The sequence below is a fragment of the Maylandia zebra genome, linkage group LG7 (genome assembly GCF_041146795.1).
Source record: "Maylandia zebra isolate NMK-2024a linkage group LG7, Mzebra_GT3a, whole genome shotgun sequence".
NCBI classification, from domain to species: domain Eukaryota; kingdom Metazoa; phylum Chordata; class Actinopteri; order Cichliformes; family Cichlidae; genus Maylandia; species Maylandia zebra.
In genome coordinates, this window is record NC_135173.1 from 12,859,997 (window position 1) to 12,887,291 (window position 27,295).

Below are 27,295 nucleotides of genomic sequence, written 5' to 3' on the forward strand. Positions count from 1 at the left end.
CACCTACCAGAAACCTGGGCACAAAGATGCCATGTGGAAGAGAACCAAGGATTAATAATATAACTAATGATTAAATGTAGAGTGGTGTATAAATATATATATCAAACATTCAGATGCAGGGTCAGAGTTTGCATAAATAATAAAAACACATGGATTCATCCTGTATTAATGAGGCTGGTATGTAACCTACAACCACAGTGTACTCTGATGACTACTTGTAAAATAACATGCCAGGCCGCTCCGAAGGCAAAAGTACGTCTAACCCACTATTCTAAGGAGCTTGGAAAGAAAAGCGTCTGGACTTTTTTAAGTTTCTTGAAGACGTTTAACCTGTAATCCGAGAAGCTTATTCAGTTCTAAGAGCAACTGGTGTACGCGTGGCACAGCAAAGAAGAGCCATCTCAACGGGACAAGACTCAGCTGTTCATCTGCATCTAAAGGACAAACGTCACTCTTTCCTGGATGCCAATTTTCACATTTTGGACAGAGAAGACAGATGGTTTGAAAGAGGAGTGAAATAAGCCATCTATGTCCACTGTGAACGGCCATCTTTGAACAGAGGTGGTGATTTACACACCAACTGTCTGCCATCTATAATCCTGTTTTGAGATCCCTTCCCAGACGCCTTAACGCCCACTCACATCAGTATATCACATGATAGGGTGGGGCTAGGTTTCACTATGGGTTCATCAGAAACCTTGGCTGATTGTGACCTACACCCGTTTTCACACCTTGGCTCCTGTGATTAGGTAGGGGATCAATAGGGCTTAAAATCTGGGACTCTACAACAGTTGCTCTTAGAACTGAAGAAGCTTCTCGGATGAGAAATGGAACGTCTTCAAGAAACTTAGAGAAGTCCAGACGCTTTTCTTTCCAAGCTCCTTAGACTACAATGACCTGGATGACTGCAACCTTCACAGAAATACGTCTAACCCAGTACTGCTTTGTTTTTAAAGCAGACGCTTTAAAAACTGTTCAAAAATGGAGCAATACTGCCCTCTTGAGGAAGTATGACGCACTGTTGAATTGAAAAGAACTTTATTTTTCAATTTCACCGAGACAATACACATTTTTCTTGAAAGCTTTTCTCAAGAGGATGACATGATAACGCATCCACAATCAAAAATTGCAAAAATATATCCTGTTTCCCTTTCATCGTACTTGGGTTTTGCTGTGTAAAGAATGAACAAACTATGCAGAGATGAATTCAATAAAAGAACAAACACAACATAATAAATACATTTGCTCTCCTAGCTAGATCAAATGCAGTGATTTCTAAAAGAAGAAGAAGAAGACGAAAAAAGGGTCATTTCACATTTTATCATGGCTTTTTTTTTTTTTTACCAATACCAAATAATATGTGGAAGTGGGTTGCCAGGTTGGAATCAAAACCAAAACATAAAAGTCCAGGCTGTTCTTTCAAATGCACATGTGAGCAAATATCAAGCAGCTTCTATAATTTTGGAAAAATCCAGCTTGTCCTAACTGGAATAGTTACGCATTTCAAAAGGCATCTGAGATTAACTTTATCAAAAAAAAAGATGAAAAAAGCACTTTGAAAGTGGCACAGTGTTAAACTACAAATTTATAAATACTGCAGCCCCAAGTGTCCTTTTTCCAGAATACCGATGATGGTTATATGTAGAATCACTCTGCTCTTTGAATGAAAGGCACCTTTAGTAGTTAGCTACTGTGACAGTACAAAAAACAGACAGCACTTGAAAAGCACCTTAAAAAAAATCAAAGGTGTGGTTTGCCAAAAACACATTTAAATAAATGGAACATTTATCTTCATGATACTGTGATTTTGCCCAGGAAGTTTCACCTCTTTTACGGTTTATTTGATCATTGTAAAAGGTTCTTATTTGTAAGTGTGAAGCCCTTCATTTAATAGAAATAGTTAAATTGCGACTTTAAACTCTCGTGATCTAGCTGGTGCTCCATCCTGCCAACAGTAGAAACATTTTAGTACCTTTCTTGTGCCAAATACAAATAAACTGTTTTGTATTTTTAAGAGCCTCTTGTGTTTTATTACCACTGAAGCATCTGCTGCTTTTTTCTAGTACCAGCACAAATGCTACGGGTGTTTATCGCGTATTTGCTCGGTTGCTCAAACCAGTAAATCTTAAAGAGATCTGGTCCTGAGAAGATAACCAACCAGGCACATTAACTAAATGATCCCTTTTCTGTGTACTGGGGCTTAAGGAATCTAGTTCTGGTAATACTGAATGTTCAAAGCTGGTGCTTCCTGGGCTTACAATTTTCCCCTTCCCCAATCATCAGTGCAGATAAATGTATCTTTCTTGGAAACTTTCATATGTGCCGAGACAGAGGAAATGTTACTAGTCTAAAATCCTTCAAATATATCAGAGTACTGAATGAATTAAAAAGAAACAAAAAAGTGATGATTGCAAAATAGCAAAAAGACCCCACCGTCTATTTGCACTGACAGAATCAAGAGGACCTTGGTTTTGCAATGATTTCTGCAAATATTCCTCCTGATAGTGGTGCTTGCTAGGATTGGACGTGATTATCTGACAGATAACGAAACGACAAATGAAGCTAAAAATACAAAAACAACACAGATAAGACAACTGCTGCACAACACCTATCCAGTAACTGAGCTATCCTTCAAACTAAAAAGACATTTACAGAAACAGTCTGAGCTGGTTAAGCAGAGACAATTTCAGAACTGGGGTACCAGGATTGTGGAAATGTCAGACATAATGTACATGTCAAGGCAAATATTGGCTTCATTCTATCATTTTTAGCCACCTTTAAGACAACTGTTGTTAGTATAGCTACACTGATGCAAATGTCCAGAGAATACTGAAATCTGATCTGCTTATTTGCACTTTAGGCTAATTCGGGTGAAATAAAATGGCAGGTGGTGGTTAAATGAAAACATCTAAAAGTCTCGCCAGCAGCCACTAGAGGTCAGTCTGCTCCTTACACGCAGCCGAACCAGAGTGGTTTGAACTTAGTGAGCGACCTACAGTGCCATACTCCCTGTGGGGCTAACAATTACACAGTAAAATTTATAAAGGCTTTGCTGTCGCATTCAGCAGAATAATATCAAAATGTAACACCCACTCAAGTAAATTATGCTCTCACCCCATTTTTTTTTTTAAATAACCAAGGTGTAAACACAGCATGCTCATGTATGTCAGTAAACCTGTCACAAAATAAATTGGGAGAGATTTCTGAATCAATAGTTGTTTTTTTCCTCACTAGACACTAAAAGGCAGTTCTTGGTACTGTAGGCTACATGTGGGTGAAAGTGACAGAAACTGTGCACAAGCACTTTCTCGAAAAACCAACGTTATAGCACTGCGAGGAGTCGTTTTGTGGCATTTCAACATTTCTCAGAAATGAAACAGTACGCTAGCAGAAAGCTACAGGACAAAATCCATCATTGAAAAAGCCTAAAGAAGCAGATTTTAAAGAGAAATCGACTTTTCAGGGTCTCAATCCTGCAGAAAAGGTGTCTTGTGTTGTTGTTGTCTCGTCGTAATGAAATATAAATTAATTAGTAAATTATGATCTAGTCTAAAGAGAGAAACTGTTCATGGCACGGTCCTATCGCTGTCAATATGGGATCTGATCATTGACTGATCAATCATCATTTGACTTTCTATCAGCAAAAAGCGCATAAATTTCTCTATTTTTAAATATAAAGACTTTAGTAGCATTTGTTTCCCCTCTAGGACTGATTGTACCATCACTTTTAATACTTAAAAATCAACACTTTTTTTAAGGTTTTTTTTTAGTTCAGATGGGATAAAGGAGAATTTTTAGGCTGGAATGATCACACCCATTGGCTTTCACCGTGTCACGTTTTACAGCAGAAAGAATCCAGCGGCAATCACAGCTGTAAACCAGATGGTGTCGAAGGGTAACATCGGATCATGAGTCCGTGGTCTCGGCCCGCTTTTTGGGAAAAAAAAGAAAAAGAATAAAAGAACCTCGCTCCTCGATTACATCAAGACCAAGGAGTAAAGTGAATAGTGTCTCAGCGGCTTCAGGACCCATCCGGGCAGTCTTTGGGTCCGTTAGGAGTCTTTTGGTCCAGTCGTATTACACCCTGCCGAAGGGCCGAGGCCGATCACTACGAGAGTCCCTGCGCTCTGTCGTATTCTGTGATCAGGCCTTTGATATGCGACAGTTTCTTATGGAGGTACTCGCATCGCTTTTTCTCTTCCCGATACCCAGGAAACTTCTGAAAGAAAGAGGAAGAGAGTCCAGTTAGATGTTGTTGGCTTCAACCTGATTTTATGAGAAGATGCTTATCTTTGCTTATCTCTGATTATCAGTAGATAAAGAATTTTTAAAAAGAGCCATCGATGCATATCAGCAATAAAAAAAAGGAATGGTTTGATATGAAGATAACGTGGCTAACATATCTTAGATGATGTCTTGAGATAACTCTTTTAAAACCAGAATATGTTTTTGTGGTTCTTGCACACCACTGAATAAAAGTGTTTAGATAAAAAAAACAGCAATAAGTCTTACTTTTTTGTACTTGCGATACTTCTGTAGTATTTGTTCCTCCATAAGCTGAAAAAGCAAATATAAGAAAAGGTGTTAGTGTGCCATATGATCTGATCTGTTTTCTATTGCGGTGATTTACAAGAAACGGAGCAGCTAGAGTAGCCTCCAAAACCGGACAGTACCTTGTACTCTTGTGTTCCTGGAGAGAGAGTGTTGATCTTTGAGCCCAACTGAACAAACATCTCTGTTATAGCCCCAATCCGGTCATGAAGAGCTCTGTATTCATCGTACTCGGCGCAGAAGTCCTCATTATACTTCTGACGCTGCTCCAGCGCAGTTATGATGCTGTATTTTCTAAAGAAAAGGAAAGAAAGAGAGGAAAACATTGACTTTTTTTTTTAAAAGCCAAGAAGCAGAGCCATCGTTTCCTGTGTTTCCAGTAGGTGGCACTGCACATTGGCAGATTTCAAGGCCCGAAATGTAACTGATTACAGCCTAATATGTTGACCAGATGTACGAATAAAAAGCTTTTTTTTAAAGTAATTGTCAGGGAAGCTTTGTGGCATGTTATTTAGATGTGCATTTTTTCACTATATATAAATATTTTGAAGCTGAACTTCAACAGTCAGCCAGACTCTGAAACCTAAACACCTCAGTGAGAGATGAATCTCTTCTAAATCTGGTAATATGACATAAATAACAAAGCCGGACACAGAACATATTCAATCTTACGTTAAATAATCAGGCAGATCCTCTGCTGTGCCACAGCTAACAGGTGTTTTCTCTCCCTCATGGCCTGTAGATAGGAAAAACACACATCGAAAAAAGGTTAAAGCGCACTGCCAATGCAAATGTGATAATGTGGCCATCATATCAAGGCTGACGGACTCATTTATCTCTGTGTCTGATAAGATTTCCGAGCCGAGGCAAGCGGTGACGCCAGCAGCCCCGAGTAGGAGGCAACCGCTGCCTGCTGACTCGCTCGACCGTAGGTCACACAGCTGTTCCACAGTCAATCATCAACAGGCTAAAGACAGGGTGACAGTGTGCGAGTTTTAACCGCTCATCTAAAATCATTAAAATTGAGAAAAATATATTGATTTCTCCTTGTGGTCTTCCAGAAACAACATATATAAAATATAGAAATTCTAACAGCTGAAGGGTTTCGTGGCCTGCACAAATAAGACTATAATGATTGGTGGCTGAACAATAGGAAACGCGGAGGGTGACAATAACATGACATTTTATAGTTTTATTGCTCTTTACCTTGGAGATTTTCTTGATTCTGCTTCAGGTCTGGGCTAGTTTCTATCCAGTCTGCTTTCAGGCGTTCTCTTTCTTTGTCTTTGTGTTTTTTGGATCTTTTCTTTTTATGTTGGCTGTTGGTGAACTGCTGGTCATTGCACATGGAGGTTTCAGTGTGCGGAGGCTTGGCGGTGGGTGCAGTCGGAGCTGCTTCAGTCCTCTCCGCTTTGGGAACCGTGGATGACCCGCTGAGTTTGTGTGGCGAGTACAGACCGTTTGGGCTCCCCTGAAGATGATTGTTGGTTTTGTCAAACTCTGTTTTAATGTGTCCGCTAGAGTTTCCATGACTAGAGGAGCTACGAGCCCCATTGGTGCCAAAGTCAGCATGGGAGGGCGACTGCAGAGGCTGGCACTTGTCTAATAGCCTTTGTCTTTTGGGGGTTTGAATGTTGGATGGGTCCAAAGCTGATGGGCGTTTCTGGGGGAAAAGAAAACACAAGTTTGCAAAGTATGATCAGAAATATTCTTCTTACTTTATGGTTGCTGTTTTTTGAATTCATTTTAATTCAAAGATTGGCCCATTTCAAATGCCTTTACATCAATAAAAAGCTACAGCAAGCAGCACTTTTGCAAAAATTCCACAATATGTGACGATTACAGTCAGGCTCTGGCTCAAAGGGAACAAAATCATCTTAATAGCATAAATTCACACATTAAATTTGTTTAATTTTAGATTCACTGTGGATGGGTTGAAGGCTGCTTATGTGAGAAACATGTTGTTTGATGTTTTCTCTGCCGAGACTAGTTACTTGGTGGAGTCTAGTTGTTAACAATTGCTCCTTGCCAGGAAACAATCTGGCACATAAACATGTTAATCTACCCAGATCCAGCTACATGTGCTAAAGGGAGAAGTTCGCTGTCAAGGTCTTGAAGGAGAAAGGAGCTTTCAGCTGCAGTTTGGTTAAGTTTAAGTAAACAAAACTGCAAGGTTAAAGAAGAAACAACAGCATGAACAACTTTTTAAAGAACACAAAAGAAGAGCATAAAACCTTGAAGGCTAGCTTTTCCCTTATTTAACATAGAGGATACAAGACTGGTGTCAATTTTTCCATATGCCCAGAGCGATATGGAAATATGCATTTCCCTAAATGTCAAACAATATCCATGTTTACACGGTGTACTGTCAATCTGCATAAGAGGAAATTCCCTGTCTATTCTTAGTCTAATAAGACAGAAGCAACAGGGGGGGGAAAAATTACGTTGAATTACCACAGAGAGAGTTTTGGCAGGACTGAGCTGTGAAGGAGAATCCCCGGGGGGTTTGTGGAATGAATGGTTGGACTGGGGACTCTTCAGCTGGCTGCTGTGGAGTGGCTGAAGCTTCCTGAGGAAAGATTGAGAACACAGCACCTTCAGTTGGACAGCAGCTTCAAGGTAAATTGCCTGTGAAGCTAAACAGGAAGAGCCAGTATATAAGTCACAACGTTTTCTTTGGCAGATTCCTGAGCAAGCACATGAGAAATTATCATTTACTTTGATGTGGAGATGACAGCCTTTTCAGAGAAGCTCTAATCATCAACCTTACAAAACTGCATTTTTCTCCCTCCTCGTTTTGCTTTTTGCACGTTTCTGTGGCACAGTTCGTGTCTTCGGTGATGAAATCCACAAGGGGGCAACCACAAAGACAAAACACAGGCCGGTGTAAGAACAATAGCAGCTGATTTAACCTCTGTAAGGGTAAACACTATTTTCTGGTAATCTGCTTCCTACAGCTCCTTCCTCAAACAGATGCCACTGCATAAAGTCACTTCCCCCAGTGGTTTCAAACCTCTTCATTAATGCGCAGTGCAGTTCAGAACAGATTAACATCAAGAGGTACATGAGAGTAGTAAGAAAGCCTTCACAGCAAGGACCTTCCCCAATGCACGGATAAACTACAAGGAAGAAGCGTACAGTTTGCACAGTTTACAGTATGTGCACAGCGTCACAGCTTTATCACACTTGGCGAATCATTCGATGACTACAATTGTAAGACTTTTACACTCAGTGGGGGTGGTGAAAAAAACAAGGGAGATTGTGCAATCAGACAACAGCACTTCTTCCAAAATTCTCATGAAGCACATGGCCTGCATGTTGGCTGGCAGGCTGAGGAAATGCACGAGGGGTGGAAGCTCACCATCAACAGCTCAGCCTTGCAACTCTGAGCGCTCCATGCTAATGCCATTTGGCAACACGGCGCAGGGAATATTTTTCTGCGCTTTGATGTGTCCATTAAGCGATTCATCAGTGCGGAGAAGTAGCTCATTTAGTAGCTCCTCTTTCAAAATGATCACAGCAGACTTCTACATCAATCCATTGGCCTTTCGGTGTTAACGCCAGCACTGTCACAAAGCATCTATCGCTTTCTTCTAGCCTTATCTGCCTACGAGAAGTCTCTGAAAATCTAAAAAAGAACTTGGGGTAATGGACATATGCTTCATTTTATGCTGCCAGTCAGACACTTATATTCGTGTGATAATGGACTAAACCCAGCAGGCGGTTAGTTTAGGATAATCTCCTTCCAGCGCCCCAGTTTTTGTATAAAAAAAGGAATAATATATTAATTTGTGAGATGCCAGTGGGTGGATATTTTATCTTTACGCTGAGCTGAGCTGGTTGTTTACCCTGTTTCAAGTCTTAAGCTAACCAGTTGTTGGTTTTCTAAAACATTTTGCTTTTTAAAGTCTCTCAATGGAAAAAATACCTGAAAACTTAATTCTCACCTGATCAAAAGTCGGTGGATGAGCTGCTTCTCCTCTTCTAGATATCCAGGCCATTCTCTCTGGACGTGTCTGTAGAGCTCATCCTTCAGAGAGTAGCTGTGGTCTTTAGGGCTCAGTTTAGCAACCTGAAAACCCCCAAAGATTTCAGTCAATCCACAGGAAAAAAGAGATTGAGTATAAAAATAAAATAGATCCAGCTGCGTTTGGCTTTATGTGTAAGTAAAAACAAAAACTACCTGTGTCTGATAAACAGTTTAACCCTAATCCCGCTGATACAAATCTGCCCAAACCAACCACTTTCAATTTTGAAAGTAGTCAGATCCCAGCTGGAGACAACACGCCCCCCCCCTTCCTGTCAAAACACAATCTTCTCGTCCAGAGATAATTAAAGCAGAGCCCTAATTACAGCTACCAGCGGCGGCACAGTCTCGATGATTGCAGTGGGACACTCAAACATTGTGAGCACAGGAAATATGCCTGAAAGAAACTAAACTGACGTCACTTTCTTTTTTTTTTCAAGCACAGTTTTTAGCTGCATAACACTAAGCTAGTTATAGCGGGTGTATAAATAGTAGTTTACTAGTAAATTGCATGTTGGGCTTTTAGATAAGATAAGATAAGATAGAACTTTATTAATCCCTCGGGTGGGTTCCTCTGGGAAATTCGATTTCCAAAAAAAGCACAGCAACGACCGAAGTTACAGTTACAGAATTGTTATATATATATATATACACACACACACACACATATATAAATACAGAGACAAATATAAATAAAATATACAAAGGGGATAAATAGAATAAATAGGAATAAAAAATAAAAATACAAGTGAATTGCACATTTCAAGTATTGAGTCTATTGCACTGTTGACTATTTACAAAAAGTATTGCACAAGGTATTGTACAGTGAGGTGAAGAGGCACTACAGCTTAGTTGTTTTATTTATGTTTGCATGGTCAGTCTTTAACCTGATAGGAAAAAAAGCAGCCTGGTTTGTATTCACCTGAATTTTTTTTTTACTTGTTGCATTTGAGGAAATTTCTCATTAGTGGGCAAGGTGTTTACATAGCATTTTACCAGATATCTCACCTCTTCCAGTACTGAGGTCAGGTCAGCCTTGTCCTTTGGAGTTGCCCGCTCCCTATCCAGCCACAGCAGCAGCTCGGGTTTCCTGTAGGGCTTTAAGGCCAACAGATGAATGATGCGATCCCTCAAAGGCCGGTGTGCCACAGGGCTGGGAACCAGGCTCCTCTTGTTGTTGGGGGAGTGCTTGTTGTTGCTATCTGAGCTTGACACCAGACCTTGTTTCCGCTGGACCTTCACACACTTGCCTAAAGTCAAAACAAAGCAGCTTACTTTGATTAGAGATAGGAAATTAAAAGGTTATCGGTGTAATAATCTCAGGCTGATGAAAGGCAATACAGTCGCTACCCTGTACAAAACTTGCAGATTATAACTGATCTGATAACAGGATTCACAGTATCCTGTAATAGCGCAGCCAACATGTTGGGGCTAATCCAGTCCTCAGGCCAGATATTCAAATACAACCTGGTTTTGAAAGACCAACCTGCGAGGGAGTAAGTGTCGCCAGTCCCCTTAAGTGTAACGCAAACGAAGCACATGCACGACTTGCAACGCTCTCATCCTAATCGGGAAAAAAAGTTTTAACGTGTAAATAATTTAAACACTGCGCTCTCTGCACATATGCAGAGGCAGTGTTCTTTAGAGTGGAAAACAGTGAGTGGGTTAGATAGCACGCTTAGCTGCCGTGTAAACAGGAGAGCGTTTAAACTAAAGCAACTAACAGAGAGAACCTTTCTCAGTTGGACCGAGGCAGGCAGTGCTTATGGATATCTACAGACTGTAATCTCATTATAGCTGTAACACATGCTTTGAGGTTGCTGTAGGTCAAACACTAACAGTGCTTTCACGGGGACAGTGTGGCAGACTGTGCTGTATGTACAGATGATGCTTTACAGCACAGTGATAATGTGAAAACTGCTAATATTTACACTCTAACAGTAATTTGCAGTTTTGGCAGTATACAGTATTTCATGCTTCTTGCACAAGCTTGTTCCAGCAATTTACCCATGTCGTGTCAATTTTAGGCAAATATCCACCCTGCTCTGAAACAACCTGTAGTGCAACTTTCCAGCAAGCAGCGACTAGAGCCATTGTTTCACAGCAATAAATTAAAGCAGCGCTTCGGGGAAGTTTTAAGATTCTCAAGGAAGCTTTGCTGACTTTCCATTGTGACCTACTAGAGTTTACACGCTTTGCAGTAGTGCGGGTGTATTTCCGCACAATTACCAAACAGCCTGAGATGGAATTGTATGCAGGAAATGGCTCAATTTATTTTTCTTTTAAGACTTTTTTAAGCTTCCAAGCACCAAAATGTGTGTACTACTGAACATAACCAAAGATTAAATCATACAATACAGTCCAAATTATGTACATTTTTCTATTGTAGCCTGCATTTAGGAGTTGATGTATAGACTCTTTTTTTTCCCTGTACAGTGTAACATTACTGTACCATAAAAAGACAGCAAGTTACCGCAAAATAATTGTGCAGTCTCAACTGCATGCAGTGCATACTGCGATCCATTTCTTTCCCTCTCTGCAGGAGTGTCCAGGAGACGGTACATGAAAAGACATGTTTAACTGAAACTGGATATTCTGTAACTGCACCACGATGTCTCCAGTGGTTTTTGACATTTATTATCTGAATACACACGTAAAAGCCTCAAATCATAACCTAAGCTAACGCTGGGCTTGAATGCCACCAGGCCTCAGTCAGGAGTCAGGCACAGATCACTACAGGTTGTGTGTGTAAATATTTATTTAGGTGTTTTTAGGAAATTTATAAAATGACTAACGTTTCAATTTGTGTAATTACATTTTAGACAACTTCACCAGCATGAGACCTGTTAGCGCATACTTTGTGCAAACTCAATCACATTAATGATGCTGGCAGGGAAACTGGCAAAGTGCCTGAGCAATTTTGTCAGAATGAAAGCAAGAAGAAGAAAAAGGTTCTGCTTTCACATGAGTAACTGCAACACGGCACTTTGATCAATTATGTGATAACTTTATTATGTGATAGCACCATATGGTAATTATCAGAAGGATTAAATATTAAAAGGTGGTGGTTTCAAGGCTTTTCGGGAACATAAAAAAATTCCAGTTATCTGTCCTTGATTCCTAAATGCCTGAAGGCTGCTGTGTAAAATGAAGTTGGAAGACACAAGAAAATATCGACGCACGTATTGTAAGAAACGTACTTGGGCCTGGCTTGATCTCAATTGCTGACCGGCTCCAGATGTCCTTCTCCACCTGAGACATGCGCTCTCGGGTCGTCTGATAAGAGTCGTCTGTGGCGCAGACTGTGATCTTGTCCTGAATGCTCCCCTGGCCCTCCAGGTGATCCCTGCCCTCCCTGTGTAAAGAGGGAGGGAGAATTAGGAATTCTAACTGTCACCCAGCATTTTTTTCAGACACCATTAGGTGCTGGAAAATACCAAAATAAGACCAATATTTTCCATTTTTTAAAACTTTTTTATGTTTCCTAAAATGTGATAAATTCTAGACTACTGTGCAAAAAACCTGATTTCAATTACCTACCTTTGTTTACTTTCTACAGTTTTAACTTGAACACATGTCTGTTATTTGAATTACAGTGTTTTAGTAACGATAAAAATACCTAAACACTTACTTGTAGCACATTTGTAAATGATCAACTCCTCTAGGATTACAAGAAATCATCAATTGCAATCCACAGAGTAATATCACCACTAGCTAAAGACGGAAAAGTTGCCAGCATCAATGAATGAGGCATCAATGAGGGAGGCACACACAGACGAGATGTTTGTTTATTTGTGGTTTATCCATCACAAGCTGTTCGATAAACTACATTTTTTGGAGATATGTTTCTTGGAGATATTTGAGAGAGTGCACGCGGTGAAGCTGAGTCAACAAACAGCAGTCATTGTGCGGCTGTTTTTGTGCACGGCCTGTGCTTTGGCCGGGTTTTCCCGCGCTGCATCACATATAAACACCATTCCTTAGTCAGATAAAGAGACAGTGAATCATTGCTTTTGTACATATGTATATTTAGTGATGTATATCTTTCTCTTGTGTCTGTTTCACCGTGCACATCCTGCTATCCCTGGGGCAGGGATAGCTCAGTAGGTAGAGTGGTGGCCCCATGATCGGAAGGTCGGGGGTTCGATTCCCCTGAACAGCTACCCTGAGGTACCCCTGAGCAAGGTACCGTCCCTACACACTGCTCCCCGGGCGCCCAGTGGCTGCCCACTGCTTCACTGAGTGAATGGGTTAAATGCAGAGAGGGATTTTCCCCACGGGGACCAATAAAGTACACCTTCTTCTTCTTTACCCTCGCGGAGCGTGGCAGACAAATAAAGATAACATTAAACTTGCTATGCCACCTTGAGTGCAATTAAAGCTTCCCAGCAAGTATTCAAAATAACATAACAAAAGGACAAAGAGACAGATAACCCCATCGCTGGCTCACCAACTTGTTTGACTACAATAAAGTCGCAAATACTATTGCAAACAAACATACTGCCAACCCTTTGTTCCCTTATGCTCTCTCTATTGAAACTGTATGGATCTATCCACGCACCAATGTTTACATCTGACATTTGGTAAGACATAAAAACATAGAGCTGATATCTTTGATTAAATTCCATGTGTCATTCATTTGTCACTTATATCCCATCCATTCATTTTAGCAAAACATCAAATGAACAACTGAAAGGAAAAAAAATCCTGTCATTGTTCCTCCATGACTCTGTGCCAAATCTGGTCCGGTTACCAAGTTAAATTCTTTATAACAAATATTATGAAGGCTTAATGACTGTATTTCTAACAAGCTGCTCTAATGTAACCTTTTAACAAACCCTTTAACCCGGCAAAGCATAAACACTACTTCTCTGTTTTCAGTTACGTGTGGTCACACCTTTGAGGTCATGGTGGCACGACAGCCTCTGGGTATTTTTGTAGTTGAATAGAGCCTGACGGTGATTCTCTGCCTGTTGTGGTACTATTACCAAAGAGAGAGGCCACTGTTTGGCCTGGTCCTGCGGTCTCACTCTGGTACCAAATTTACTACAAATTCCATTCGTGGTCGACTCTGGAAAGAGTTATGTGTGTGTTCCTTACCCTGAGACATACTGATGAATGCAGTCGAAGCTGGACTGAGGCTTGTCTTTGCTGTCACTGGATAGGTAAAATGAGAAGACTCTGAATCCATCTGGAGACTCGGGGGTCGGTGCGGGGATCTTTACGTACTATCCGAGACAAAAGAAACAAAAACCATGAGTTTTAAAAAACATTGATTTACAGAGTAAAGAAATGCTTATGATCAAACGTTTAAAAGCCGGTCCTTGGTAATCATTAACAGTTCGACAGTGTTCTCTGACATGCTTGAGTGTGTGTGTGTGTTTGCGTGTGCTAGCATTGCTAATTTAAGAGCCGTGTTATGCAACGACCATGTTTTATCTCCCCCAGATATAGCCTCAACTCATTCAGTGTTATCTCAAAAACACTACCCAAAGTAAAGCAGCCAAACTTACAAACTTTGGGGTTTATTTTCCTGATCTCAGTGACACCTAAATAATCTTTTGTTTGCGGCCCATAACAAGAGGCCTCCCAGGTCACGTATGATGACCTTTAAGTAGTCACAAGAAGAGCCTGTTCGCGAGGCACAACATAACAAAAGCACAGTGGACAACCTTTTCACTCCGGCGATAACCTCTTCTGTCACAGACTGTCCACGGCTCTGTTCCAACAAAACAAGCCAGCAGGTTGAAGTCTATTACTTTTAGAAGCCTGTTACATAAAATGACCTGAAAACCCACTTCCACTGAAAGGATAGTTCAACTTAGAAAGTCATTAACCAACAGGTAATATGTCCTTTAAAGCACACTGGGTAGTGGCTCTCTGCTACACTGCCTGCAGCTGTGTTTCAGCCTGAAAATGGGCAGTTTGGCACTTTTGTTGATAGACTGTCCTAGATTCAGATGAAGCCCGTGATTATTGCCCATGCTTTGCAAACACGAGTACGTGTTCACTGATGAGTAGGACTAAATGTTGTTGTTTTTTTTGCCTCTTCAATGGCAGATCCAGTAAAACTCCTCAGGCCAAAGCATGCAGTAGTTTCTTTAAGCACAAGTCTCAAGAAAAAACAAATGTCAGTCAGATGGACTTCTTTAGTTACCGTTCATGATTGATTGATGATGAGCTGACTGAGCTGAGAGCGCTGTCCCCCTGGCAGATGTGGCTGGCAGGACTATAGCTGTCACAAATGCCCAGTCATGCAGCAAAGCCATAAGCACTTTTTTTGCAGCAGGGAGCCAATGAACAGCTCTTCTCCTCCACACCCCTCCTCCTTTTCTAAAAACCCAAGGCATGCCATTCACCCCACCCCCCATCTGCCCCCAGCTTTCCCTCATGCGCACCCATGTCAACACAAAACGCAAAGCAACACACAAGGCCGGGGACAGTTGAGACTCACAGCTGACCATTAATTTTGACCTATTTATGTCTGACCGTTAACATGAAGAGGTAAAGCAGAGCCCTGCATATGTCGGCTTTGCTTCCCCCCCCCCCTTTAACAGTAATTAGAAATGATCAGCCAGAAAAGCATCAAAGTGAGCAGGCATAAGAGGCGAGGCACGTCCTCGGGACCAAAGAGTAAAGTAGTGGCTGCCACGACCAAAATTATAAGTCAACAAAAGTCGCAAATTTGTTTTTAAAATCAGGGTACGGCTAAACAAAGGCTTTAGGATAAAGTGAGGTTGCACTTGCACATTTAGCATTGCAATACTGCCACCACGTCCCCTTTTTCAGTCACTATGAGCCCCTCCAGCCATGCATTAGATCTGCCTGTCACCCCCATCGGTGCCACCTTGCACACTTCACATTCTAATTCTAATCAATGTCACTTAGGTCAGACTGTTTAGAGGTCGCCCCCCATTTCATTCACAGCTTCCTTTTCAAGCTTCATAACCATATGTCTTTTAACCCATTAGTTCCCACTTCCTGACTTCTCGAGGAGAGCCTTTCTACGTAGCCGCAGGATAACAAACTTTAAAGCGCCAGACGACTATAAAGCCTGAACAATAACCATAGCTCAGTTTATTTAAATATCACAAATTTACAACAAACATCAACCTAATTGTAAGGTTTGTATTGTAAGGTAAAGCTCATACAACATTAGAGACAGAAACAGCAACCCAATAATCCCCTATGACCAAGCACATAGTGACACAGATGTTTTATACTGTGCTTACTTGCTTTCTTAAATTATCAACTAAGAAGACCGGTGACACTCATACCTTAGAATATATATGAAGCTACAGCTACACCAAGTAGCTTGCCTACGTTAGCAATAAAGCTCAGAAAAGAAAAGAGAGATAATGTATCTATAGCTAATCAGCAGTAATTGTGGAACTATCACATGACCCACGGTCTCATAATTCCAAGAAAAGCTATCAACCTATATCAGACAGGAAACAGTTAATCATGAGAAAAGGTTAGCTGGTATCAGTTAACTTGTAGAGGCTTGATGACACTTCCTCTTTGCTTTGAGAAAGTAGGAGATCTGAAGAATATCACTGAGTATGCAAGATTAATGCAAGCTTGAATATCAATTTATTTGTTTATTTGTTTATTCAAGCAGAGCATTTGGAAAAATATTACAATTTTTCATTTAACATTTTAAGTCCAACAGCTTTTTGTAGCTAGTGAGTGATATCATGGATATTTTCAATGTGGAATATGTCCAACTAAATAATTGTCTTGAACTTCTGTGAATAAAAAACAGAAACCAAGAACTACAATTTTAGTGCAGAAATTCAACCACCCTTTTATTTTAACCCTTTTTTTTACATTTCGGAAAATAAGGTTTGCGAGGCCGCGACAGATCATGATGAAGCGCTCAGTAAGGGTAAGTCGCACTGAACCTAAAAATGCGAGTCATTTACTTGAAGAATTTAGGAGTCACTGTCTGTTATTTTGTAGACACATCTGCAGGCACTTGTCCTTTACAGCTAATCACGTATCTGCGTCTTTGGTGCCTCCTGAGTTTGAACAAGTCTCAGAAGGAAAGTGCACAAACATATGCCTAATATTATTTCTTTAACTGCTCAAAAATGACTAGAACAACACTGCTGCTACTTTCTTACCAAAATTGATTGTTTGAACAATAAGTTTTTTGTATGTTATCTTGTAAAAGCTTAGAGCACTAAATAACATTTTTCTCTGACTTGTTACCTGGTTAAATTGCTACTTTTTTGCTTTATACCAACAGCAACTAGTAGTGCTGAAGTATCAGCAAATACAGGTTTATCTGTTTATAATTTTAAATGCTGCAGAATACACTAATTATCACAGTCAAGTGGACTTTTGATGTGATAACTCAAGGATAGAACTTGCACCAACAGGTCTGTTATCCCAAGGCTGCTGTCAGTCACGTAGTAGGTGTAGATTTACATAGAGACGCTGAGTCATACACATATGGAGCTTTGGCCTGATCCCCTGAGGCCGCCAGTGTGTGTGTGTGTGTGTGTGTGTGTTGTCTTTTTGTCTTTTTTAGGCAGAGGAACCTTCACACCCTGACGGGTCACACGGAAGGAGAGAGGTCAAATATTTGACTGTTTCGGTGGAATGTCAACAGAGAGGCTATTATCAGTCAGAGCTCAACGCTCAACGCTGAACAAACAAAAATACAAACAAAAAGAAAACAAACTATCCAATCAAAAAAAAGAGTGTAATTGGAAATTAATTATAGAAGATCCACACACAGCTTTTATATGCAGCTACTAACTCAGAGATAAATGAGTAGCTAACATCACTGAAACAATATTTACTTCTTCGTGTGCTTGCTGCTAATGACTTTTCATTTTAGTTCAGTACTAGTGACAAACTATCTCTAAACATTTTATTCTAGGGGGTTTAGTTGTGTTAGGAAAATATGTCAATTGAATTATTAAAAATGCGCTGTTGAACGCCATTTGAATATTTTCTGACTTCTGTCTTGATTCCTGCTGTAAAAAGTTCATAATTATGGAGATAACTATTAATTCAGGGTTACTTGTCCGGTTCAGAACGTGGCAAAGAATTCATTAAATTGCTTATGTGCTACAGTATTCCAATTATGATTGTCGAGTCCTTTAATCTGACGATTAATTAATCAGAGAAAAGCTTAATCGGGTATTACTATGATCAGAGCGTGCTATTAACACGTGTCAGTTTAATATATTTGAGCAGCTTAATATTAAGAAGCACACAGCGGTGAGAGCTGTGTGCAGCACTGCTTCTCATTATTATGGCGAGAGTAAAAGTTTAGCTGGAGGACAGTTACAGTTCGAGCAACAAAAAGGCGAGCCATAGCACCTTGTCAGTGCGGCCCCCCCATCGAGCGCACGGGCTAGTACAATAACTGGCTCTGTGGCTGTAGCCCAGACACATCTGCTACTCCAGGCCCTGTGTGCGGAGATGTCAAATACTTTCAAGCTGTTTTAAGGTGTGAACTGGACTGGAACAGAAAACCTTGGCAGGGGTCTCAGCAGTTGAACAAGGACAAAGGGCACCGATGGTGATGTCCTTGTAAAACTTCATCTGTAACTCCTCGAGCATGTTTAAACTGCTCATCTTTGATGAGGTTAAACAGAGTTCTTAACCCTGTCTTTGTGTGACAAGAGCGAGGGGGGGAAAGGGATCATTAATGAGATCTACGTTTGCCCACCTCTGTGCTACGCGCAAGCCAAACATCTGCAGAAAAAGATGAGAGGATAGTTTTTCCTCTCTTTCTTTCTTTTCTTTGCTCTGCAGACGAATGCGAGGAGGCCAAGGTTCCCAGCTCTGGTATTTGGCATGGTGGCACTGAGCAGGCGCCTGGATATGTGATTTACTCTGAAGCCTCTGCCTCCTGCCCCTGTCTGTACTGACACTAGTAACCATTGTCTTCTCATCTGAGCCTACTCAGCCATAGCTGCTCTGTGAGCTGCCCATCTTTTGTTCTAGCTTCTTCCCCCACAAAGCTGAGTGCAAGGGCCTGTCGGGCCGCCTGGATTATTCATGAACAGCAGGGACGTGTGGCTGTGTGTGTTGTTGGGTGGTAAAGGGAGGGATTGGGGGTTTGGGTGTGTGCGTGGAAGGGATGGGGGTGGCGTTGACTCCCAGTAGAGCCAGTGCATGAAGGATGGCCCTAAATAGTCTTCCTTTAGGAATGTGTATCTCAGTAGAAGAGGGGGATGGATCCTGACTGGAATTAGTGTACTGGTTACGTTTCTTTTTTTTTTTTAAATACAGTTTAATATATGAATGTAACTTAAGATTGACAGTAATAATAAAACAAAGGAGAGGAATTTGTTATTAACAATCATTTGTTACAGTGTGAGCAACATATCCACTGTGACAGTTATTAAAATCAAAATTACATACCCTCAAAGATTCATTTAGACCTCTTACAGTGTGAACTGAGCTTTCAGTGAGGGTGGATGGATGTGGCGGTGATGCTTGAGGATCTATTCATCGAGGGGGGTTGGTAGATACAGGAAAAGCAAAAGAAGCGGGGGTGGGGACTGACGGGAGTTGTTGTGGGGATATGGGGATGGGCAACTGTCGAGCAACCCCCAAGGTACTGCCTGTTATGCCAAGCAGAATCAGTCTTTTTCCAAGAAGCTGAAGCTAATCTGTCATCCTCAACAAACGCTCCCTATCTCAGCACCCCTGACACCCCCACCCCTTCTTTTAGGTGCCTTCCTCTTCACACACAGAGGGATGGAGACGACACTTAATAGCCTTCAAATGTAGAAGAGCTAGGCTGCTGTTTTCTCTCAACACAATATGTAAACTTCCCAAATAAATAAATAAAATCTACTATACACATGCAGATTGTGTTATTCTGCAAATGTGTTCCCCTTATAATCCAACAATCCACTGCAATCACTCTGCTTACACTCCCATTACTGGACTGGTAATCCTATAACAATTCCCTGCCTTGAAAATGAGGTAAAACGAGCAAATAAACATTAAATATCTCCAAAACTTTCAAAAGAGATGAGCTGCAGGGCTGTCATTTTGCAAGAACTGGAATTATCACTATACAGGTTCATACTTCTGACTTAAGCCACTTTAAGAACCTTGATTCTGGTGGCATGCAGCATGACCTACAGCGCAAATCATCCCGAAAAACAGTCACATAATCTGATGAATTTCTTTGTGGAACCACGTCTCAGTTTCTGGTGCCTTGCAGATATTTTTGTTAATAATTTATGGTTGAAGGCTTTACTTGTTCACTTTGGGGATATGGAGCATAATTTAACAACAAATAAAATCTAAATCTGCAAATCTGTTTCAGTGGAGTCATGCGTTATTTCTGAGTTTCCTAACAAGGCACTTGCCTCTTTGGAACGTAAATGAACTGCATAAAGACGCAACACGAATGCAAAACTATTTGTGTTTCTAATCCTGAAAATTCTGTTTGACTCACTTGCACGTTGCCACCTTATTGCCTGTCCAGCTTGAGCCACTGATTCATCTTTTCATCACTCTTGTAAGCTTAAAACACCGGTGTTCTTCAAAAGAAGCCAAAGAATACAGTAATGACAGAGAAGCTAACTAAAAAAAAGTCCTCTTTAACCCTAGGATCTCATGGGGCTTGTTCTAAAATATACTGTATGATCTAAAAATCCCAACTGCATCTGCACAAACACAGTGGGCCTCAAACGGGCAGAGAACAGAGGGACTTTTGCTTCGCTTAACACATCTGGATGAATAGAGCGGCGTGTGCCCTTTCAGAAACACGTGGGACAACTCTCCCTCTCACCGCTTTGCCACTGGGAGAGGACAGCTCTCAACCACATTCCTGTTATTGTTATTCTAATTAGGTCCCAGAAAAAAAGGGGGGAGCGAAAAGAAAAAAAAGGATGTGTGGTGTGCATGCACACATACACTCTCCCACAGTGGAAGAGCTTATTTGCAGTATGAACGCGAGGCGAGGCAAAGTGGTGCGGTGACAGGGGAATAGAGTCAGAGCAGCCATGTGTGAGATAGAGGCCCTGATGGTCTTGCAAGGATTCAGCCAAGGCATGGGGTGAAATGGCACAATAATCAAGGGGACAGGCGGGAGGGAGGAAGCTAGCTCTGCCTTCACACGCAGTCGTCGTGAGGATATCTTAAGAGCGCCTCTGCATTCCCTCTCATCCAGCGCCACTGTCTGTACGTGACAGCTGTGCACATGAAAACAGAGCCATAAACAAAAACAATTACTCTGGCAACTCCAGTTGACCGTTTATGCACTGCAAAGGTAATAAAACCGACGTCACAGCTGACACGGCACATCGCACACGCGTTTAAACGAAATGGCAACAACAGACGTATTAGACTCATCAAGCCTTTTTTCAGTGCTGCGGTATAACATCGAACAACTCTACACTACAGCTTTGCAGGATAATAACTGAGATTTCTTATAAATGTATGAAAACATGAAGGTGCGCGCATTTAATTAACAAGCAGCTAACCTTTACCTATCAGTAGACTTTAGCATGTATTAAATAAAACAAAGGCCAGGTTCTTTTCTTACTAAATGGATATACGTCATGCCAACAAGCAGGCAGCATTGCCAGTAGCACAGGAAAATAAGCACTGGGATGTGAAATTCCAGACCATGGGAACCCAGACCAGCTCCGAATATATTCCTTAATCCTAGTGATGACTTTTAAGGAATCCAGAATGTTTCTTTTCAAACTCTCTTCTACAATGTTCTTATTGATTCATCAAAATATGCTGTTTTTCCTTTTTTTTTTTTTACCGTTTTCCACTCACTGCTCCCAAAGTATTGTCATTGATCAAACTCACTCACTTTCCTTTCCTCCAACAACATGCAGTTTTAAATCTGTTTGTCCAAATGAAACAAGTAAAAGCAGGGGTTAGCTAGATTCTCCTGTTTTTTTATAGTAATTTGTGTTTCATAGTTGCCTTGAACACCAGATTCAGAGTCCTGTTGTGTCTTTCATTGCATGATTACAAGCTTGGCAGACAATTTACAATAGTAGGGCAGAATGCCGCAGGGACAGAGGGAAAAGCAGCCGAAAACCTCAGCGTGCTATTTCTTGATAGGAACCCTGGCCCCTGATACCACGCAGCCCTGGACTGACGCCAGGACGGTGATTTGGAGAATTCTTCTGGTTTCTGCGGCCCTGGAAGTGCCCTTTTTACAGGAAACGTGACATGAGCCAGCAAGGACAAACATCAGAAAGAAGGCAGTCGTGGCTTTTGTGATCAAGCTCTACAGTTGGCAGCTGTCAGCAGACGCATGACCTCTTGGACCTCATGTTGCTTTTGGGGAAAAGGATGTGATCCAGCTAACAGTTAGCAAGTGGAAAGATAAGGGGAACGTCTACATCTGTGATGGTGAAACCCTCCAACCGACACAGATACTGGATGTCCTCTTGGTCTGTTATGTGCCAGACTGCCATGTTAACCAGCATCCTCCCCCCACTAACGGCTTAATATGGCCTCCCCCACCACCAATGGCTGCCGCTACCTCATTAATGCCCAATCGTCCAGCTCTGGGACTATTGTCGGAGGGGGAGGGAGCCCATGCTTGAATTCCGCAAAGCAATTTGAATATGTAATGTGCCAGCCAAGATATAATCACCAAATCCTATTCAGTGATTAAAGCACACTTAAATTGCACTCACTTAACATTGCTACACAGAAAGATGCAATAAGCTGGTTAATCTGCTGCTGGCTTTACAGATGTTCCTTTACATGTTTACATTCATCATTTGCACTTTGAACATATTTTGCACATTTTCTTGGGTAAAAATTCCTCCACTTGTTTACCACCCCTGCTCGTCAGATCTTTCATGTCTGCGCAGAGACAACAGGCGTAGAGACATGGGGGGCTCCCTGGGGTTTGCCAACTCCCCTTCCTCCTCCCCCCCCCAAAAACAAAGCCTCCCCAGTTACAAGCCTGACCCAGTAACCTGGCTAGCAGCCTCGGGGTGTAGCACACCCTGTCTTAGGGCCCATGTGAGCACACAGGGCTAGCATTTGTGTACAGAGCAAAGTCACTTTCGTCAATGCAATCGGCTCTTATGGGGATTAGAACAGCTCCTTTTAGACAGGGCTGATTGTGTGGTAAATGTGTAGAGGCCTAGCAGGCAGAGCTCGGGAGGGTGTAATACTGGCCGGGCTAATCTAGCCGGACACAGGCATCTTTCTATACAGTCACTTCACAGGAATGGCCTCTTACTTTCAGCACCAAGCCATGATATGTATCTGATTTCTGTACATATACGTTTAGAGAAAGAAACAGTTGACACAACTTATTGTGACTTGGAAAATGACTGACACCTTTCCCTCAAACTGGGTGCACTGACTGCTGTTATTTTCTTCATAAAACAATTCAAGGCAGCAAAACCCATCGACCTATGACAATAAAGTCATCCAAACATTTGGAAAATCACCACCTCTTCAACGATGTGTTCTTAAGAATCATATAAGACATCTTCCAGAGGAACTGTCATAAGCGTGCTCCACAACAAATCAGAAGTAATTAGAGCGTTCAGGTTCTCAGACATCAGCGGGAGAGTATGCAAAACATCTTACCCCTTGGCTCCCCTTGAAGCAAATCGCTGGCTGATTTGATAGTGATGCCTGAGGAGAGAGAGAGAAAAGGAGACACTGGTCAGTGATTGAATCAACAGCTCATGCATTATGAGTAAAGAAATACCGCCATTGTTTCTAGATAACTGCCGTTTGGATTAGGGAACTTAAAACGCTAAAATGTTGCCATCACTCCCAGCTGCTCAGATGCTTCTTGCTTTAATCAGAGGAGAGTAATGTGAGCGTTAATCGTTCCATATCCTGCAAAAAACTGTGCTCATGTCAGTCGGCTGGCCGAGCGCGTTTGTGCGCGGGTGTGCGTTTCGGCTGATTTCCCCTCTAAATGAATAAAAGGCTAAAAAGCAGATCCCAGAGGAAAGACAAAGTACGCTCTGAAACCAATTATATGTCTTTGAAAAAAAAAGCACTTTTACAAGCCTGCACTGTGCTGGAAATACTGTACTGGTCTCCAAGACCACAGTGAAACCTGGCTTAAGCTCCTGAACACAATATTGTTTCTCTCCCAGCTAAATGATAAAGAAATATTTGAAAAATCCCTTTAAAAATGAAGCCTGCTTTTGAGTCGACACGACTCCCAGTAAATAGCTGGAGACTGTTATCCACGAAACACAGCTTTGCCTGTGATTGACAGGGCTCGTAATTTATTATTAACAGCTTTGAGAAATGTCTTCGCTATTGAGTATTGTTGTAATTTTCTTCATAATCCATTAGCTTTTAATATTGAATGGAATAATAAATATTAAAGCACATAACACAGCCGTAAGGCTAAATCTAACTTGTTAAAGGTCCAGATTTGATCATTTACTCACTAAAAGAGTCGCTGTTTGACAGAATTGAAATAATTGGTTAATTGAAGTACTTTTATAACACGTAACTAGTGGTTTTACAAATGTCAACAGACTGTTTATTTATTAATTAGCAAGATTTCTTTGAGGGGGTTGCCAGGTCGAGGAAAAGCCCTCTGACTGATGTTTATTGTTCTACCGCAGTGGCATTTAAATCACATTTATTAACAACTGCAAACATGACGGCTTATTGGAAAACGAAGACTAATGGGTGTTTAGTGACGGCTCGTCACATTTAAATAAAACTAAAGGAATTTATTACAACTTGGGAAAACATAAAGTTGTTACTGATTTGTAACTTGAAGTATTAGTAAAAATGTTATTGACCTTTAGTAAAACCACTGTTGTTTGCTAAAATGGCACCTATTACAAAGAGCTGCAGATTAATTCATCAACATAAAATAAGCAATTGTTCTTATTCTTATTTTTGAGCAGAGAGCAGCAGTGGTTTTCCTTGTTTCCTTAAATACCTGCTGGTTTTTGGTTAATTATGATTTTACAATAATGTTATAACAGTTGTGACAAACTGTTATAACATTATAAAATGGTTTAGTGCATTAGATCTTCAGCTACAGACCTTATTTGATAAGCTTTTGTAGTTTCCTTAATAAAATCATTCTCTAGCTTGTGCTTTATAAAAACACATGTATGAAAAGCATAAATAAATCATAACTAGTAACAGAAACTCTCAGGTTGCAGCTCCTTGGGACAACATCTTTCACAGCTCGGTGGGAGACCAGCAGTCTAAAACCGTATTTACTATGGGTGGTCTCTGACTTGGAAAACTTTTGCAGTAACCTCTCCTGCCTGCCTGCCTGCTGTGGCCTGGGAGAAGCTGTCAGGTCTATGAGCTCTGGAGTTTACTCTGCTTCACAGACCAATGAGCTCCGGAGATGGGCAGGCGTCCAAGCGTGTAAAGGCCAAAAAACAATACACAAGAGCACAGCAACAACTTGCAAAACCGTGCCACGCCGACCCAATGCGTACTACACAGCTGATCCACCGAGTCCCAAATCCAGAGTTAGTTTTGGGCTGTTGTCTTTTATGGTCCGTGACCGGAAATAGACTTGTTTTGATGGTTAAACAGGAAACAAACAAACAAGAAATATATTTAAGCAAATATGACTTCAGTCATAACTGGGACTAACTGTCTTATCGAGCATTGCTCTGGGAAAGACAATTTAGACAGACTAAATTATCCCGGTCTAATCTAATGGACCATAAAAACAATAAAGCAGTCTCCAGATTCGGAGCAGTCGAATAATTTGCTTGATAGCTTGTTCATTAATTTATTCATCAGAGCGGAATAGACAGGGGGAGAAAAAAGCCTTTTAAAGAACATTTAATGATCGGCAGGGACAGTAAGTAGTGCGCATTTGGAAACGCAAAGCAGAACTTATGATACCAACAGAGGACGGTAGTAGTCCCCAACCACATTTTGTTTATAGGAAATCGCCTGCGTTTTCCCATAATCTAAATGTACATATATTTTTAGATCTAGTGTACTGACACACGAAAACAAAACAGCGAAAACAAGCCCAGGGGATAACCACAAACCTTTGTCATAAAAGAAATCTAATACCTTTTGGTTTTCAAGCAGATTACGATTTGATAACTTCTCATTTTCTGTTCAAAACAAAACAAATTTCTCGGATTACAGGAAAATTCAGTCACCAGAGTGAAATGATTTGCTTGTTATAATCACAATAAATCATGCTCAGCCTGCCTTTTACTGTAACACAGCCAGAAGAAAGTAACGCAGTACACAATTATCTACCAAAACGCTTTTGTCGACAGCATTTGAACCGTCTGTAATCGGGATAAGTGGGCAAACTTCACAGTTTTCTCCCTAAAATAAGGAACTGTCTTATTTTCATGCAGGTCCCGGAGTTGGGAGGCGATTCAAAAACAAGAAAATATAGAGAGGAAAAAAGACACACAAACTCCAAAGTTGGTGAACCTGATAAATTGTCTTACCTTCAAGTTCTGGTAGGCTTCGAGGGTCCGGATGGCGGTGTCAGTGAGCTTGACGTGGTACAGAGTTTGATTCGGGGTGTTTTTGTTGATTTTAGCACAGGAGAGCCCATACCGATGCTCCTGTCTCAGCGCTGCCATTTCTACAACTGAGAGCTGCTGCTGGCGACATTCTGCCTGAAACGTCACCGAGGAGACGACCGTCTGTGGGCGGAGCTAACACACACTTACAGGAGCACGCACGCACGCACGTACACACGCGTACTTTCGCTTTCGAGAAGTTCCAGTCGTCGGACACCCCGGTCTCTTTTTATCTGCTCTTTGATCCGTTCGCGGTTTGGGGTTTGGTCGAAGTTAATCTCATCCACCGGGGTTTTGGTAAATGCATGTCGTGACTGTTTGCAACGTTAGAATAAGGTAGACTATAAAAAGTTACACCTGATGGGATGTTAGCTGTAATTTATGTTTAATTTCAATAGCATATTTTCGAGTTTTAACTGCAGACAGCAGACAAGTATAATAAATAGTTAACCTGCCAGTCCTTATATATATATATATATACATATATATATATATACATATATATATGTATATATATATATATATATATATATATATATATATATATATATATATATATATATATATATGTATATATATATATATATATATAGATAGATAGATAAGGACAATTATATATATATAATATATAATTGTATTCAGATAATCTTCATTTAAATTTTAAGAAAATAATATTTATTGACGTGTGAGGATCTGGAACCAAACAATTTTTTGAATTATTATTATTATTATTATTATTGTTATTATTATTATTTCCTTTAAATCTGGCTAAAAACTAAAGCAAGTATTAAAGAAATTCCAAACCAAACTCCTTACATAAAGACATGTGTAGCCTATCTTATCTCCATATGGCAGAAATCAAATAAGCACTTTCATTCATTTCTTAACAGATAACTTACTTTAGCTGCTGATTAAAGAGCACAGCCAGCTCTTATTTACCTATACATATTAGCCAGTTCTCTACTTGAGGGTTTACAAACTATTTGTGAAATAAAAGTGTGATCATAAACCACTTAATAGGGTGTATTTTGCAATGCTTCAGATTTTGGTATTGCTGTGTTGATATGGTAAAATGATAAGTGGGGAATAATTTTACAGTGATCTGTTATTGAAACAACGTCAGTGGGTTATTATTTTCTGGGGGTTTTTTCTGTTACATTAGCAGAAACCTGATAGCATTGTATTATTACCTGTGAACGATAGTGTTGTTGCCCCACAGCCAGAGGTTCCTGGATTC

The 27,295-nt window shown here is 40.8% G+C and overlaps 1 protein-coding gene across 1 annotated transcript; it reads right to left on the minus strand.

Moving 5' to 3' along the window:
- Positions 1-1,021: 1,021 nt before the first annotated feature.
- On the minus strand, positions 1,022-26,157 carry LOC101472138 (RNA polymerase II elongation factor ELL). The gene is made up of 12 exons (XM_004553202.4): positions 25,981-26,157; positions 23,141-23,188; positions 13,679-13,806; positions 11,779-11,933; positions 9,587-9,828; positions 8,499-8,623; positions 7,006-7,120; positions 5,758-6,214; positions 5,224-5,287; positions 4,674-4,845; positions 4,513-4,557; positions 1,022-4,219 (listed from the first exon to the last, which is right to left on the minus strand). Exons 1-12 carry the CDS (start codon positions 26,116-26,118, stop codon positions 4,109-4,111), a joined length of 1,800 nt encoding a protein of 599 aa, XP_004553259.2. The 5' UTR covers positions 26,119-26,157; the 3' UTR covers positions 1,022-4,108.
- Between the last annotated feature and the right edge of the window lie 1,138 nt (positions 26,158-27,295).

Excerpts from the sequence above, each read along its gene's own strand:
- LOC101472138 (XM_004553202.4), bottom strand. The coding sequence starts at position 26,118 with ATGGCAGCGCTGAGACAGGAGCATCGGTATGGGCTCTCCTGTGCTAAA. Across the intron at positions 5,288-5,757 it reads GAATCAAGAAAATCTCCAAG|GCCATGAGGGAGAGAAAACA; the intron begins GTAAAGAGCAAT and ends TCCTATCTACAG. Across the intron at positions 4,558-4,673 it reads CAGGAACACAAGAGTACAAG|CTTATGGAGGAACAAATACT; the intron begins GTACTGTCCGGT and ends TTGCTTTTTCAG.